The 16594-nt window shown below is 36.7% G+C and overlaps 4 protein-coding genes across 6 annotated transcripts; 1 reads left to right on the plus strand and 3 right to left on the minus strand.

Annotated features, from left to right (window-relative positions):
- Nucleotides 1-778: 778 nt before the first annotated feature.
- LOC18021290 lies at nucleotides 779-3374 on the minus strand. Of its 2 annotated transcripts, XM_006404030.2 has the most exons (3): nucleotides 3032-3374; nucleotides 1939-2535; nucleotides 983-1837 (listed from the first exon to the last, which is right to left on the minus strand). In XM_006404030.2, exons 2-3 carry the CDS (start codon nucleotides 2485-2487, stop codon nucleotides 983-985), a joined length of 1404 nt encoding a protein of 467 aa, XP_006404093.1. In that variant the 5' UTR covers nucleotides 2488-2535; nucleotides 3032-3374. The 2 variants fall into 2 exon arrangements, with proteins under 2 accessions (XP_024013837.1, XP_006404093.1); XM_024158069.1 differs by lacking the exon at nucleotides 3032-3374 and having other exon boundaries at nucleotides 779-1837; nucleotides 1939-2487.
- A 2944-nt stretch (nucleotides 3375-6318) lies between these two features.
- Nucleotides 6319-8447, plus strand: LOC18021292 (ADP-ribosylation factor-like protein 8a). The gene is made up of 6 exons (XM_006404031.2): nucleotides 6319-6550; nucleotides 7328-7409; nucleotides 7496-7528; nucleotides 7627-7748; nucleotides 7823-7984; nucleotides 8075-8447. Exons 1-6 carry the CDS (start codon nucleotides 6513-6515, stop codon nucleotides 8190-8192), a joined length of 555 nt encoding a protein of 184 aa, XP_006404094.1. The 5' UTR covers nucleotides 6319-6512; the 3' UTR covers nucleotides 8193-8447.
- Nucleotides 8448-8515: 68 nt separating this feature from the next.
- On the minus strand, nucleotides 8516-10722 carry LOC18021293 (telomere repeat-binding factor 3). Of its 2 annotated transcripts, none has more exons than XM_024157869.1 (7): nucleotides 10526-10722; nucleotides 10039-10252; nucleotides 9731-9960; nucleotides 9496-9580; nucleotides 9305-9388; nucleotides 8854-9206; nucleotides 8516-8744 (listed from the first exon to the last, which is right to left on the minus strand). In XM_024157869.1, exons 2-7 carry the CDS (start codon nucleotides 10186-10188, stop codon nucleotides 8741-8743), a joined length of 906 nt encoding a protein of 301 aa, XP_024013637.1. In that variant the 5' UTR covers nucleotides 10189-10252; nucleotides 10526-10722; the 3' UTR covers nucleotides 8516-8740. The 2 variants fall into 2 exon arrangements, with proteins under 2 accessions (XP_024013637.1, XP_024013638.1); XM_024157870.1 differs by having other exon boundaries at nucleotides 8564-8744; nucleotides 8827-9206.
- Nucleotides 10723-11635: 913 nt separating this feature from the next.
- On the minus strand, nucleotides 11636-12657 carry LOC18021294 (cysteine-rich and transmembrane domain-containing protein WIH1). The gene is made up of 4 exons (XM_024157919.1): nucleotides 12596-12657; nucleotides 12331-12447; nucleotides 12019-12250; nucleotides 11636-11917 (listed from the first exon to the last, which is right to left on the minus strand). Exons 1-4 carry the CDS (start codon nucleotides 12606-12608, stop codon nucleotides 11872-11874), a joined length of 408 nt encoding a protein of 135 aa, XP_024013687.1. The 5' UTR covers nucleotides 12609-12657; the 3' UTR covers nucleotides 11636-11871.
- Nucleotides 12658-16594: the final 3937 nt, after the last annotated feature.

Raw genomic sequence — 16594 nt, forward strand, 5'->3', positions numbered from 1 at the left:
CATCAGAGATGTCTAGATATGTGCCATTTGATAACATATTAGCTTGGCCATGGCCCTCTATTAGGCTCGAACTACCCGCTATAGTGCTAATGTTTGCGGTTTTGATTACTAAATTTATGAAGTAATTCTTGTCTTTTAGAATGGTGTGGCTCGATCCACTATCCACAATGATATCCATATTGTCTTGCATATCTTTTCGCCAAATGGATTTCTGACCGGCTTATGATCTGAGAGCTAAAGACCACAGATATCTACTGGAAACTCCTGAGAATGATGGCCAGAAGAGAGGACGAACAGCTGCTAATGGAGGAACCACTGCTTGGAAAGAATCACCCGCTAAGGTGGGACAGCGCCGATTGTTTTGAGTCGTGAGGGCGCGTCTGGTGTCGGATTGAGGAGCGGTTTTCACCACTAGATTCTTCTCTTCCAGGACTTCAAAATGATATGTAGATCGCCTTCTAACTCCTTGTATTTTGAGAGATATGATCGTTTGAAGTTGAACTTCGTGCTGATAACGTGTTAAGGGAAAAACCTCTGATCTTATTATTTCCATAAGCAGTGTATATATACATTACATAACTAATGTATCAGAAACCCTAATGGGCTATGAGACATTAACCTGATGGTTAATGGGCCGATTACTAGAAGTCCATTTGTTTATAACAGTGCTAAAATTCAAATCCGAAGTAAATTCAGCTTCTGTATTTCATTAACCAGGAGCAATTGAACCCACCCAAAAATTAATCTGAAAACCGAACGAAAACCGGACTCTGTTCCGTTGAATAGAAAAGTAACAGAACTCATACTACTATGCTCAAAGTGATCTGTATTAACAAGGCTCTATAGTTTCTCTCTCTCTCTACTCTGTAAACAAAAACATAGCAGCACAACAACAACAACAATGAGCAGCAACACAACAGACAAAAGGGAAGAAGAAGAAACAGAGTGAAAAAAAAGACTCTAAAAGCTTCGTCTTTTATTTTCAAGCAATCTTCTTCCCTCCTGCTGAAGGCAACCGCCATTGTCTATGCCAATATACAGAAACCCTCGACCACATCGGAAACCCGAAGTTAAACTCAAGAGGCTTATCAGCAGGCCCACCAACAATCAAAGGCAGCCACAAATACCTAGAATCCCTCAAATCCGCAGGGTTCCACCTATCCGCCATGAATATAAACGCACCATGAACACCAGGCAAAGGTATCACATGCGTGCTCTGCGCAAAAAAAGTCGTCGACCTGAAAACACTGTTCCCTCCAACACAAGGGTTCCCTAACGTTTCCCAAGGTCCCATCACCGACTCTGCAGCGTGAGCCAACGCTTCGTTTGGTGCCCATCCTGTGCAACCTGATGTGATCATGTAGTAAGTGTTTTCGTGTTTGAATATCGCTGGAGCTTCTCTGTGTTGTCCCACCATGATTCTCTTCATAACCGGCTTCACGTCGAGGTAATTCTCTGTTAGAGGACCGATGTGCAGGACACTGTTGTCCTCTGAGGAATAGATCAAGTAGGCTGTGTTGTCTTCGTCTTTGAAGACAGTCATGTCTCTGCTGTCGAATCCGTGTGGTGACTTGCTGTATAAGTAAACGAATGGACCTATTGGGTTATCGCTGATGGCTACACCAACGGAGGCTTTGGTGTAGTTTGCATCGTCGATATGCATCCACATCACGTATTTGTCTGTATCTGAATTGTAGATCACTTTTGGTCGCTCGAGGACGTTGGATTTGTGTAAGTCATGTGTCTCGTCTGTTTCTTCAGCTGCTAACACAACGCCTTCGTTTTTCCATGTCCATAAGTCTTTCGACGAGTAGCATCCTACACCGATTATATCGACCTGAAACACACAAATTCAAGAAAGTTGTTTTCTTTTCAACATTCTTCTGATTCTAAAGTTCCAAGATTGAGATGTTTATGGAAGAAAAGAAAGTGACTTACTCGAGCTGGTCCTTTCTTGTGAGAATGATAAGTTGGTCCATCTTTATATTCACCATACCAATAGTAAATCTTGGACCTTTCATCATACAAAATGCCACCACCGTGTGCTTGAATCGGATTCCCTTCAGTGTCTAACCAAATTCTCCCGGGGAAGAAGTGATGCAATGTATCACTATCATTATCATCCTTGGTTGGACCAAAAGCTGATTTCATATCGGGGAAGAAAAGATGACGAATCTGAGAATTCTCGTCAAGAAACTCTTCGACTAAAGTGGTTGGTCTTTTCGGTTTGCGTTTTATTGCACGAGGAGAACGCTTCCTAGGAGGCGGCATGTGAATGTTCTCTTCTTCGACTCGTTCGAGCTCACGGACAATGGGATGGTGGATTAGTAACTGAGAAGAGACTTCGAGATCTACACTATATTTTCTGCTATATAACATGATTAGATGGATCATGAAAACACATCCCACAACTGTTGATACTAGAGAAAACGGTGAACAACGCAGAGAGGTTGGTTTCTTGTTGTGTTTGTTCTTCACCATCCTCATTTGTTTTATTTATTCCTTCCAAGATTTATCTCCACAGTACACAACCACCTATTCAGATTCCAACACACCCAAACAAAAATACATAAGCATCTAATAATTAAGCAAAATGTTGTCTTTATTTTTTGGCAACAGCAAAATGTTTGTCTTAAGTTAAAAAAGAAAGTGTTCGACGACAAGTAAAGAAACTGTTCTAATTAAGCAAAATAGATTTGTTGTGGCCTAATTCAAGCTAGTTCCTCTTTTGGGAGATGATAATTTTTCTGGACATGTACTAGAACAGATGTGGGTTCTACATATAGTGTCCAATTCATCAAATTATAGTTTTTTTGGCAGATAATCAAACGGGTTAAATAGAATCGTCCGATTTGATAAGTTACATTAATGCAATGTTCGTCAATTCAGCAAAAATTAAGCACAATTTCCAAAAACCAGATCCAAACAATTGGAATCTAGACTCTAAAGACTTCGAATTTCCAGCTGAAGATAACGAAAAGTTCTATAAAACACACAGAAAACTAAGCGACAAAAATCATCGGGATCTCACCTGAGAGACTAGCCGGAGCCGAATTTTCCGACATGTAAAAATCTGGGCGATTCTCAGTACCTTAGCTTTCTCCGAAGTAAGCAATGGCGGAAACAAAAAACCAAAATTTCGATTTTCCAATTTGTTTCAGATTCTCCGGAGAAGAAGCTCGAACCTGGGAACGTAATTACGGAGCTAAATTACAGAACCCAGGAGGAAATAAAAGAATTGGGTCGGTGACGTTTGGTTAAGAAGGATCTGTCACGGGGACAAAGAAGGGATCTTTGATGATGATTCAGACGTGCGACCAAAAGGACGAGGTCGATAGTTCTTTACTCGTCTGATGAGTTTCTGGTTTTTGTGTTTTTTTTTTTTCTTTCTTTTGTTTGTTGGGATCTTGCCGTTCTGGTTATTTAACTGTTTATTTTTCATTTAAGAAATGTAATGATTGGCCACTTAATTTAGTGTTTCTCCATGAGTAATATTCATTTATGCTAATTACATTACCAGTTCTTGTATTCTCTCTCTCTTTTTTTTTTGGTTTAATGACTGTAAATGTGTTCAACTGGGAAATCGATTCGGTTTTGGTTTTTCGTTTATTAACTAATTTCATACTCAATTGTACATTTATTTCTTCTAAAAATCGCTGAATTGTACTTTAAGAAGTTTCATTAAAGCAATTTTCTTAAGAGGCATTGTGGATCTTTACATCGCGACAAATCAACCAGTTGGCGGTCCGAATTGCCAAACCAACTCTGTATTTTACACCATGATTTGATTGCTCTTTATTTCCACTGTTTTCCAAAATAGTTAAGAGTCAGTGTTAGTCTAATAAGCCTAACAGTTGAAATTAAGATATTATGCTGACTTATAAGTTATAACTTCTGGTATTGTCCGATACCTCTTACAAAAGGAATAATTTTTTTTGGGGTTTCTTGTGTTATCGGAACTAAACGCAGTTTAATACCAATGTTACTCTATAGATATATAACTTCTACAATTTTATGTTTTGCATATATGAGTAATTGTGTGTTCGTTTTTCATATATAGACCTATTGTATATCCTAAAACTTATTCACTTCAATTCTTTTTTTAGAGTTGTGTTATTTTACTATCATCTGTAAATCACACACCAGCGGTGTTTTTTTTTTGTTAAATTTCGATTTTTTTTTTTGTTAAAGGGAGTTAAATTTCGATTGTGATCCAGTGATGACACTGGTATAAACTATCAATTACATGTTTTGGTCCATAAAGTTAATTTTTATTATTTTTCTCTAAATCAATAATTGGATGATTATTCATGCAACAAAAAAGTGTTAAACCTAACGGCTTTAGTGGTTGACCAATTCGTTTTTCACCTTGTCTTATCTCTCGCTGTTTATTTAATATGTTTACAGTTAATGAAGCCAAAAAAAGACAGCGGGTTAATGAATCCAACTTTTGATAATTTATACGTAGTTAAAATGTTAAAATGTAGTGGTGGATAGAAACACTAGTCAATGTAGTCAATATAACCTACACCAATTTAGATATTGGAACACAAAAATCCAAATATAGGTAGTAATTCATTTAAAAAACTATCAAATTTGGATAGTTAATATTTGAACGGCAGGATAGTTATTATAATTAGCATTATTATATACCTAGAGAGTCAAATATGAATTCAATAATAGTTTAGAAGATGAGTGCTTGGGTAAAATTTAAATGTATGAATTTTCTACCATTTTTACAGATTTTTTTTTTTTAAATCATAAATGTCTTAGGAGTCCTATTTCAAACTTATAGCTTTGACAACCTTATTTTTTTGTTTATTCATTTTTTTAAAAACGCAAGTATTTAATGGTTGCAGAGGCTGTATGTTTTTTCTCATAGCAAAACTATTGAAGCTACATCAAAAAATCTACAGCACTTAAACTACAGTTACAGCCCAACTAATCATCCAAATAGTAAAACATGGTATATAATATGTCATAATTTTTAGGCAGTAAATAGAAGTAGATTGGGAATGCAAAGTGCAAATAAATCATTATCATAAGAAGTTAAGGCTTTGATTGGTGCAAGAGTTACACTTGCATTAGTTTGAGTTATGAACATACATCAAAAATGTTACCTATCATGCGTTAGTTTTAATTTTTTGAGTTTAAGTTTAAGTTATGAATTGGTATGGTTGAGTTACAATTTTGAGTTATGTCCTTTGTAAAATTGATAACTCAAAAGTTAATTCAACATAAGGAAAATCTCATGTAGTAGAGATTGAGTTAGATATTTTGTTTGCTTTTTCCCACTTTATATTGCTATCCCACGTTTTTTTTTCTGCATTGTATTTTTTGGCTGAAAATTTATTTTTTGAAAAATTAAACATAACACAAAATACAATACATAATTTTTTTTTTACAATTTTCTCCATTTAAATGACATAACAATTTACTAGCACAAAAAAACAGATTCATGTATGTTTTTAAATAGTCAACGTTGACAAGCTTTTTTGTGTATATGCATTTTGTGTAAATATTATTAATCTAGTAGTTAGGTTTTTAATAATTTATAGATATTTTTCCATTTAAAAATAATTTTTTGAATATAATAGAGTTGAAGTTAGTATTAAATTTTTAATATATTTCATCACTATTTTTAATAAATATAATCATTATTAATAATTAAAATTTTAATTTATTTAACTCACATGTACTACAATTTATACCACAAAAATGTTACCAATCAGTTATTTTAACAAAAAAATAACTCATATTTTCACTGAAAATTCACCACATAATTTTACAGTTTATACCACAGAATTTTTACTGCAGTTTACATCAAATTACAGCATCAACTAAATCTCAACTTCAAAATCACATGTTACCAATTGCAGCCTTAGGTGAAATTAATACTATAGTGAAATTATATCTAGGTCGGGCCATTACTAGTGGGTCGATTAAAAGCCCTTACTCAAGATCCCATAAACGTTAGCCCACAAATTTATCACCAATTTTGGAAACGGCAACGTGTATCACGGCTAATTTTCTGACGGCACCGGCCAAAAACGATGGACGTAATGTGTTCATCACGCGCTTCTCTAAAGCGAGTGGTAAGGTGATTTATTCAATTATTCTTCCGAACTTCTGGTATATCTGTCACCGTATCTCCTCTCTGATTGGCCAATCCAAAATTTAATTAAATCAATGAATTATTTAAATAGCACCCCCATGATTTTCGGCCTATCAACCAAAAAGCCGATAATGGAAACGTGTACAAGACCAGGACCGTTGATTACTTGGACCAGAAGAAAAATCGAACGGTGCAGATTCCGTGGCTTTGACTCTTTTAATTCGCAGTCTCTGGAGACGCACAGAGAAATCATCAGTAGGCGACGAACGAGGAGAAGAAGCTTCTCTTTTACCTTCAAAGGAGATCAGTGGAGGAGGATCCGAACAGGCGGATCTGATTCTGTATCTGTTTTAGAATCTCTTTCGTCGCTATTGAGTTTCTTCTGTTGAATCATCAAATGGGGTTATTGGAAGCTTTTCTCAATTGGCTTCGTAGGTGAGAGAGCCCTTCCCTTTTAAAATTTCTTCTTCGTCTTCATCATTTTCTGATTACCTCGAGCCGAAAGATGTTGAATGGAATTGTATCTTGGAATTTTGAGTTTCTTTGTTGCTTTTACTCGAATTCATTCCCTATTTTCCGCTAAATTTTTAAATTTGTTTTTTTTTTTTAAGAAGTGACTAAATCATCTAGAAACCAAATCACATCAGCTCACCAGAAATGGAATCTTGTCTGTTTCTAATTTTGTTCTGTGAAGCTGATTTTGACAGGGTTTCTACCTACCATATTCTGTAATTTTTACCCTTTTGAAGAGACAAACTTCAAGAATTTGATGTGACCTTGAAATCTACCTTTTGGATTTGATTGCCAAGTGTAGGGTTTTTAGGCTATACGTTTCTTATTCTGTGGTGACAGTTAGGGAAAACGAGAATCGATCTTTTGGATTAAGAACACAAGTTTTAGCCATGTGGGGGAGAATTGAGAAATTATCATGTGATTGATTTGGTTTTAGCATTCGGTATAGTTAAGAATGAGAACATCTTTCAAGTGGCTAGTGTGATTAATTTGGTTTATGTGAAGGAGTTGTGGAAGCAAGAATCTATCCAATTTCAATCTAGTTAGAAAAATGTATATTTTCTAAATCTAAAATATTGCTGAAAGATTGGTTCTGATGGTTGGTCGATAAAGTGTTCTATTTGGGACCTGGAAAAAAAGTGTTCAATTTGGTATTTCGATTTGACCTATTCATTTGTTTGTTTCTATGTGCTTCTTCAGCCTCTTCTTCAAGCAAGAAATGGAGCTTTCTTTGATAGGACTTCAAAATGCAGGAAAGACATCACTTGTAAATGTCGTTGCGGTAAGTATGCTTCCCTTTTTATATTCTCTTAAAAAGCCAGTTGATTGATGGTTTGGGGATCTGATAATTACCCTCATCTTGTTTAGACTGGTGGATATAGTGAAGACATGATCCCTACGGTAAGTTACACTGCATAAATTTCGTCTTTAAGAAAAAAACATGGATACTCATTTTTGGAATAGCATAAAGAGATTCTTCTTCTCCTTCTTTTTACCAGGTCGGGTTTAACATGAGGAAAGTGACCAAAGGAAATGTTACAATCAAACTATGGGATCTTGGTGGTCAACCAAGATTCCGCAGCATGTGGGAACGTTATTGCCGCGCTGTTTCTGCGATTGTGTAAGGATCTTAGACTCAAGTCTCTATTCTCTTTATATCTCCCACAATTTTGTTCATGTTGTATCCTTCTCCAGGTATGTTGTTGATGCTGCAGATCCGGACAACCTAAGTGTCTCGAAAAGTGAACTTCATGATTTGTTGAGCAAGACTTCGCTTAATGGTATCCCTCTCCTGGTTCTTGGAAACAAAATTGACAAACCTGGAGCTCTGTCCAAAGAAGCCTTAACCGATGAAATGTATAGCTGTTTCCTCATCTGAAAACTCCAAAAAGGCATCAATATTTAGCTAGAATCTGATCGTGCTTTTATCTTCCATTGTGATTTCAGGGGGCTTACGTCGCTTACAGATAGAGAAGTCTGCTGTTTCATGATATCCTGCAAGAACTCTACCAACATTGATCAGGTCATTGATTGGCTCGTAAAGCATTCAAAATCAAAGAACTAAATGCCACTCTTCTTAATCTTCTTAGTCCTCCTGTATTGTCTGGGTGATGATGGTTGAAGACAATTTTTTGTGTGAAACAAGAGCTGTCTCTATTTTCTTGTCGCTGGTGGCTAGTCTGGTTTGTTCTGGCTAGGTCCAGTCTTGTCTCTGTATATTATTATATGTGGATTGTGTTTTGTTCTTAAGCATTTGCAATTTTGGAAACACAAAAAAAGTGGCTCACTTCTATGAACTTCCAAAAATCTACGGCGCTCAGTGGAAAACTTTAAATTTAATCTCAAGGAAAGAGCAATAAGCTCTGTGTATGATAAAAGGCTTTATTTATTCCTCTTCAAACCAATTTCTGAATGGGTCACGAGAAACCTATGATGCTACTAACAAAACAGATAAAAACAGAAAAATGGAAAAAGGTTTTACATATTTGTCTGAGTTAGGACACGTTACAAGCTGCAGAATTTACACTGCTACTAAAAAAAAAAAAAAAAAAGACATTAGCGATTATATGACTCTTAAGATGCAAGATTGAAACTTGATATTGTGAGGCTTCACTATCTGCAAACATGATAATATATATAAGTATTAAGTATTAAAGTGATTTGCATTTTGTTTTGTTGCGAAGGACTAACTAACTTACACAATCAAACGAGCTCTTAATCCTTACCGAGTTTGTCTACGCATCCTAAACTTAAAAGCTTTCATTGCCGCTTTTGCAAAAATGAAGGCAGCTTCAGCTTCGGCTTCTGCCTGCTCTGCCTCTCTTGCCGCTTCTTCAGCTTTTGCGATTGCAAATTCTGCTTCCGCCACTGCTCTTGCAGCGGCTGCAGCAGCTTCTTGTGCTGTCATGCCCTTTATCATCAATACCTCTCCATCTACTTGGGGTTTAGCTAGATTCTTGACACCATTCTCCTCGGGCTTTGGAGAATTTTCTTTGTTTGCTTCCAACATGAGTTGAGGAGACTTTTGTTTTGCTCCTGCAGCCACATAGTTGGAAGAAATCCTGTATTTGTGGTTTATCTGAAAGATGAGAACAAAAGCAAGAAACCCATTGTTAAGTGAGTGACGAAAAATGTGATTTTGTAAGCAGAAACTTTGATCAAAGTGTCTCTTTTTACCTTAACTAATGTTCCAACGTTTGTCAAATACTTAAGTCTTGAAGTCACAAGCCGTTTCATATCCGGTTGCATCTTGTAATTCTCCTGAAAAGTTTACCGCTGCATTAAGTCCTTGATGGTTGAATAGATGCAGCAATCCCTAATTATATACAAGCTAAAGGAATAGACATAAAAGGAATGCTTAAGAGTACCTCTATATACAACAAGATCGATTTTCCGTCAGGACCAAGCGGTTTCTCCAATTTGGTAATGGCCTCCAAGATAATCTTATCCACACTACAACAAACATAACAAAACATAACAAAGCTCAGATCTTTCTTAAAGAAACTTAGACTAAAACTTGAAGCAAACCTCTATGCTATATGATTTACAAACACTGATTCCCACTCTTCCCATATCTCATACAATACTAAGAAGAAGCCAAACCTTGTAAAGGGTCCTTTAAAAGCTCTTGGTGGTTCACAAGAAACTGCAGGAGGAGATGTTGGATTAATCTGTTGCCCTCCATCATCACCATTAGCCAGAGCAACAATGGTAAGAGCTGTAGTGTTATCATCATCCTGCTTAGGACCCGACGACGGAGTCCTTTTAAGTGCAAGCTTAGCCTTCTTCCTAGATCCCCATAGAGCTGTTACACTTATATTTCTCCATTTATCCTGTTAAAAGTGTTTTTCGATCAACAATGTAAGTTTTCTATAATCTCTTTCAAGTTCTTGCTTGGGGAAAGTTTTTACCTTGAGATCCACATTTGAGCGAGACTTCAAAACTGAGCTATACTCAGGATCTGAGAGAATGGTACGCCATTTTCCAGTTCCATGTTTGAGTACTCCAGATTTAAGAGCTGTTTCCTCTTCAGGTGTCCACTTCTGCTTTGGGGCTCCCATTCACAAATTCTCCAGGAAACACAACAACAACAACAATAACTTCTAATGTCTCGACTTCTTTTCTCTGCCAACAGATGAAACCATCACAAAAGAGAAAGAATCATTTAGAATCACGAAATTTATGGTGAACAAAATGAGATGTCGAAGACGATGGTAAAGGATGAAAATCCCCCAAGTTGTTCAATTGCATTAATGACTTATAAATGCCAGAGATTACGACTAAAAACCCAAAATCAGGGACGAGAAAGATCAAAATTCAAACGGGAAGATCGGGGAAATCGAAACCCGGAGAGAAAGAGAGATATGAAATTAACAAGGAGAAGAGGAAGTAGCATGCCTGATAATGGGGAAGCGAAAGGGTGAGGACGTTCTGTAGAGCGTCATGGCTCAGAATTCTGAATCTAAAATTGTTGCAGAGAGAAAGAAGAAGAAGAAGAAGAAGAAGAAGAAGAAGAAGAAGAAGAAGAAGAAGAAGAAGAAGAAGAAGGAGACGAGAGAGTACAAGGAAGAGTATCCATTGAAATGAAAAACACACACCCAACAACAACCTAAACAAGAAAAAAAGAGAGGCCTTTATTTCCTTTTTCATTTTTCGGACAACGACCTTTATTTCCTTCTATTGAATTACGCATGTAACAGTTTTGCTGCGAAATGGTGAAAATAATCTTGCCGAATGAAATAAATTATTTAAAAGTTAATTTATTTACTTATTTTTCTTTGTATTTTTATAAAATAAAAACTCAATTCTACAATTAAGTAGATTACTAATTAAAATCGTTATTTAGATAGATAGCATACTTACTTATATAGAAACTCTATCAAAAATCCGTTTTTTATTTCGGAAACGACAATTCTGAAATATAGAAAAATATAATAGTAATACAACTTTTTAAAGTTTAATTTGGAGAATTATGGTAGAAACGAAAACTCGTCTATGACTTTAAAACTTAATAACTAAAAATGTAGGAAATGTTAGAATAAACCTTTGTTTTTGACAAACAGGATAAGCTTTGTTATTTCACTTATTTTAGAGGTATTTAAGCAAGTTAAAAGCCTAATTAAATAATTAGTGTGATGATGTTTTTCTTTTCCTATCAATTAACACCCTTATTTTTAAGCTCAAGACCACTCGGGATTATTGTTTTTTTTTCCTCAAGTGTGTGTACTACGCGAGTTCAAGTTAATATTACAAAAAAAAAGTTAAAAAGTAATTTTCCGTAAAACGCACATTGTGAATTTGATGTGAAAGATATATAAGTTTGACACGGAAAATAAGTTTGATGGCTCAATATGGGTAATTTGTTTTTGTTCAACTACTGTCTACTGAAAAAAAGAAGGTAAATGTTAATGTTAGTGACTCAACACATTTTTAGTTTTTACAGATACAAAAGATGGGCAGCATGCTGCCCTGAATCAATAGTCAAATAAAAATAAAATTAGCAAGACCTGAACTCAAATTTGAATTCATAACCAAAAATAAAATAAAATATAGAACAGAAACAAACACAGAACGTGAACACACATGTACATACAACATCTGCACACACAAACCAGAAGAAAAGAAATCTAAATGTTTTTGATCAAACACGTCTTTTTAAACATTTAAAAAAATAAAATTTCGATAGAATAAGGTTGCATCCATCCCCAAGAAGGTCAACGGCGATATCATATTTTCCTCCAAAATCAAAAGCAAGCTTCCAAGAGGCAACAACAGCAGAGCATAGCCAAACTGTAACACAAATACACATATGAATTAAGTAAACATTCACAACAAATCACAAGCAAAAGATATAAAGAGATAGACTTTATATATATAGGTCAAAAACGCACCATCCTTCGACAAAGCCTGAGTCTTTATCTTTTTTCTTCTTTGGTGGAGCCTGGCCATAATGTGGTGGTGGAGGACCTTGATAAGGATATTGCGGTGGAGGACCTTGAGGATATTGCTGCGGAGGAGGATAGCCTTGTGCCGGATATGCCTGGCCGTACCCTTGCGGCGGCGGAGGATAACCTGGCGCCGGAGGATATCCCGTTGGTGGATATCCTTCTTTTGGAGGATACCCTTTAAAACAACAACAACAACATCAGAATTTTGAAAACAGGAAGAAAAAAAAATCAAGAAAAAATAATTAAAGGAATAACCTTGAGGAGGAGGAGCACCAACGGGATGATGTTGATCTTGATGCATCTTCTTCTCTGCTTTGCTCTTATCTGAGGTTTTTTTCCTTTCTTTATAACAAACTCTCTGCTTCTTCTTCGCTGTGAAATGGAATAAAATTAGGATTATTGAGGATAATAAAGGAGGCTTTAGGAGACAAAAGACATGTTCTCTCCAAGTACTAATCTTAGATCATGGAGATTAACTATAATTAAAAAAAATATTACAAGTGAGAGACGACCAACTCACTTTGTGGAATCATTCATTAAAATGCTATAGAAATTTCACTCTTTACCAAAAAAGATGACTTTTCTTTCTGTCGTTTATTATCATACATCATCTTCCATTATTCAAGTTGATATTAATCTATAGTGAGCTTCACATCATTGATGACGACTACACACATGAAGAAAAGTATAATCTTTGATTGGTCAAGAAATTTTTGGGCCAATGGCATCTTGTATTTCGAAGTTGAAATCTTGGACCCAGCCATAAATGAGAATTTTTTTTCAATAAGAAATATATATGCTTGTTGCTTTGTACACAAGCAATCTCTAGAATTCAAAGATATTAACACACAATCCTTAAAGAAATAACTCTTTTTTATTGCTTAAGAAAATCACTCAAAACTTAAGCTTCTCACAAAACTCATAAGTGTTGCAACAATCCCTGCAACTTCTTATATAATAGTTTAGAAGAAAACTCCTAATTCTCCTAGAACTAGGTCTTTAGATAACTCCTAAAGACAAATGGAAAACTTCCTAAAAACCATTAAGTATTTCCTAATTACTCTAGGAAATATTCTAAGCTAACTTTATCTCTAAGTTAACTTCAAGCTTATCCAACAATCTCCCCTTTAAGCTTGAAGTCATCTTTCTTCAAGACTTGCATACCAATGAGATCTCTCATCTCTTTAAACTTGATCCTTCCTAAAGCTTTGGTCAAAATGTCAGCTCTCTGCTCATTGCTCGGAACATGTTCAACCTCAACTTGTCCATTCTCAACGCACTCCCTTATAAAATGAAATCTTCTGTGAATGTGTTTGCTTCTTCCATGAAAAACAAGATTTTTGGTCAGTGCAATTGCAGATTGATTATCGATCCTAATAACAACTTTCTTAACCGGCGAACAAGTAACTTCACTAAGTAAATCCTGCAACCATATTGCCTGTCTCGCTGCTTCAGCATGCCATGAATTCAGCTTCACAAGATGATAAAGCAACTATTTCTTGTTTCTGCGAACACCAGCTAATCAGACTATCTCCAAAATAGAATATATGACCAGCTGTGCTTTTGCCATCGTCTGGATCAACATTGTGTGAGCTGTCGCTGTAGCCAACTAGTTTTGGTATCTCTGACCTTGAACACCTAAACTCTAAGCCAAGTTCAGTAGTTCCTCGCAAGTACCTTAGACAGTGTTTCATTGCAGCTCCATGAGATTCTCGCGGATCCTGCATATAACGACTTAGAACTCCAACTGCAAAAGATAGATCTGGTCGTGTATGTATCAGATAACGAAGGCATCCAACGCTTTTCCTGTATTGTGTGGCATCAACCTCCTTCTCTTCGATAGATTTAGATAGTTGTAACCCATTCTCCATTGGTGTATGAGCTGAGTTACAACCTTCCATTCCAGACTCTTCCAAGATTTTAAGAGCATAACGTTTTTGATTTAACGTTATTCCTCCCCTGTACTGATGTACTTCAATTCCCAAATAGTATGTTAATTTGCCAAGATCGCTCATGTCAAACTTTGATGCCATTCTCTCCTTGAATTCGTTAATGACGCTTCTTGTAGTTCCTGTTACAAAGAGATCATCCACGTAAACTGCTACTAAGAGAAGATGTTCTCCTACTCTTTTCCGATAGACTGATGGCTCCTTCGAACATTTTTCGAACTGCAGTTGAACAAGTATCTGGTTCAGTTTATTGTTCCATGCTCTTGGAGCTTGCTTCAAGCCGTACAAAGCTTTATGAAGTTTGTACACTTTTCCTTCGCTTCCCTTAACTTCAAATCCCTCTGGCTGTGACACGAAAACAGTTTCTTTTAACTCTCCATGTAGAAACGCTGTTTTAACGTCGAGATGGTGTATCTCCCATTCTCTAGAGGCTGCAAGGCTGATAAGAAGTCTCACTGTCTCATGCCGAGCTACTGGAGCAAAAACCTCCTCAAAGTCAACCCCATATCGCTGTACATACCCCTTTGCAACGAGGCGAGCTTTGTGTTTGTTGATGGTTCCATCGGAGTTTCGTTTGAGTTTGAATACCCACTTTAGACCAATTGCTTTTGCTCCCGGTGGTAAATCTACAAGACTCCAAGGCTGATAAGAAGTCTCATTGTCTCAAGCCGAGCTACTGGAGCAAAAACCTCCTCAAAGTCAACCCCATATCGCTGTACATACCCCTTTGCAACGAGACGAGCTTTGTGTTTGTTGATGGTTCCATCGGAGTTTCGTTTGAGTTTGAATACCCACTTTAGACCAATTGCTTTTGCTCCTGGTGGTAAATCTACAAGACTCCAAGTCTGATTTTTCTTAATCGAACTGATCTCGTCTTCACAGGCCATCATCCATTCTTTCGATTCACTTGCCTCTATGAAGTTCCTTGGTTCACCCTCTTCTTCTGCAAAACAGAAGAAATCCTCTAGATATTTGGGCTTAGTGGTTTCCCTTTGTGACCTTCTTAGAACCGGTGACTGATAATTTGTTTCAGAATCAGCACCACTATCTTCGCGTTCATGAGAAGCTTTGATTTCACCATTATCAGCTTCTGTTTCTCCCTTATAATCCTCTGTTCCATGTTCCTGCTCTGTTTCGAGATGTTCTGTTTCGATACCATGATTCCCAAACTCTCTGAGTTTTATTTGAAAGCTTCCATCTTGTTGTTGACGAGTCTTGCCAGAGTTCCAGTTCCAGCCTTTTTCTTCGTCAAAAATAACATCTCGGCTAACCACTATTTTTCGTGTTTGAGGATCCATCAATCTGTATGCTTTTGAACCAGGTTCTGTCCCAAGATAAACAAGCTTTCTTGATCGATCTTCCAGCTTCTTTAAGTGTGGGCTTTCTATCTTCGCGTAAGCAATACATCCGAATATCCTGAGATGATTGATGGTTGACTTTTTGTCTCGATAACATTCATAAGGAGTCTTGTCCTTTACTGATCTCGTAGCTACTCGATTTAGGAGATAAGTGGTAATTTGGCATTTGCATATGCTTCATGATGCTTCTTCCCATGCCCATCATCGTTCTGTTACGTCTCTCCACCACGCCATTCTGCTGTGGGGTGTATGGGGCTGTAAGATGTTGTTTTACTCCGTGTTTGTCGCAGAAATCATTAAACTCTTGTGAAACGAATTCTCCTCCTCTATCTGTTCTAAAAGTCTGCAGTTTTGTTCCAGTTTCTTGTTCTGCTAGACTCTTGAACCTTTTAAACTTGTCGAAAGCATCTCCTTTCTCTTTAAGCAAGATGGTCCACATATATCGTGAATGATCGTTGATGAGGACAAAGATGTACATGTTCCCTGCTGCTGTACTTGGCATTATTGGTCCGCATAGATCACCGGGTACAAGCTCAAGTTTCCTGCTGGCTCGGTATGCAGTAGCTTGGGGAAAGACTTTCCTTGTTTGTTTCCCACGTAAACACGAGTCACAAACTCCTTTTTCGATGTCTACTTGTGGAATTCCCTTTACAAGTTCTTTTTGTATCATGTTTTTGATACTTGCCATGTTGACATGTCCTAACCTGGCGTGCAATTTATTTGATTCACTCATCGCAGTTAGCTGTAGACACGCATCATTTGCTATTTCCATCCGAACTTTGTATAGGCGATTTCGAGATCTGTTTGCCTTGACAAGTAGTTTGCCGTCGTTGTCGTGCATCGTCAAGTAGTCTCCCTTCATTCTTATATCGCACCCTGATTCAGTTGCTTGACCAAGACTGATTATATTTGATTTTAGATCTGGAATGAAGTAGACGTTCTTTATTACCCTTGCATCGCCGTTTCTGTCTAAGAATGATATCGATCCTTTCCCTTTGATATCAATCCGTGAATCATCTCCAAAACGAACCTTTCCAGTGACAGAGTTGTCGACTTTTGTAAAATACCTCCTGTCTCCGGTCATATGGTTGCTTGCACCATTGTCGAGATACCATGTATATTCGTCTTTGGTGTTAGTCTCATAGTCGCTTGGAGTACAATTCTTCTCATTCAAATACATTACTTCGTGCATCAATAGCTCATCTGCATCTT

Source organism: Eutrema salsugineum, unplaced genomic scaffold (genome assembly GCF_000478725.1).
Source record: "Eutrema salsugineum unplaced genomic scaffold, Eutsalg1_0 scaffold_16, whole genome shotgun sequence".
In the NCBI taxonomy this organism is placed as follows: domain Eukaryota; kingdom Viridiplantae; phylum Streptophyta; class Magnoliopsida; order Brassicales; family Brassicaceae; genus Eutrema; species Eutrema salsugineum.

Bases quoted from the DNA above. Each gene is read 5' to 3' on its own strand.
- LOC18021293 (XM_024157869.1), bottom strand. From the start codon at position 10,188: ATGGGAGCCCCAAAGCAGAAGTGGACACCTGAAGAGGAAACAGCTCTT. The intron at 9,581-9,730 runs GTTTGGCTTCTT...TGTTTGTTGTAG, and splicing joins TTTAAAGGACCCTTTACAAG to TGTGGATAAGATTATCTTGG. The intron at 9,207-9,304 runs GTAAAAAGAGAC...CTCATCTTTCAG, and splicing joins ACGTTGGAACATTAGTTAAG to ATAAACCACAAATACAGGAT.
- LOC18021292 (XM_006404031.2), top strand. From the start codon at position 6,513: ATGGGGTTATTGGAAGCTTTTCTCAATTGGCTTCGTAG. The intron at 6,551-7,327 runs GTGAGAGAGCCC...GTGCTTCTTCAG, and splicing joins TTTCTCAATTGGCTTCGTAG to CCTCTTCTTCAAGCAAGAAA. The intron at 7,749-7,822 runs GTAAGGATCTTA...ATCCTTCTCCAG, and splicing joins CGCGCTGTTTCTGCGATTGT to GTATGTTGTTGATGCTGCAG.
- LOC18021290 (XM_024158069.1), bottom strand. From the start codon at position 2,487: ATGAGGATGGTGAAGAACAAACACAACAAGAAACCAACCTCTCTGCGT. The intron at 1,838-1,938 runs GTAAGTCACTTT...TGTGTGTTTCAG, and splicing joins ACAAGAAAGGACCAGCTCGA to GTCGATATAATCGGTGTAGG.
- LOC18021294 (XM_024157919.1), bottom strand. The intron at 12,251-12,330 runs GTTATTCCTTTA...GTTGTTTTAAAG, and splicing joins TGGTGCTCCTCCTCCTCAAG to GGTATCCTCCAAAAGAAGGA. The intron at 11,918-12,018 runs GTGCGTTTTTGA...TTTGTGTTACAG, and splicing joins TCAGGCTTTGTCGAAGGATG to TTTGGCTATGCTCTGCTGTT.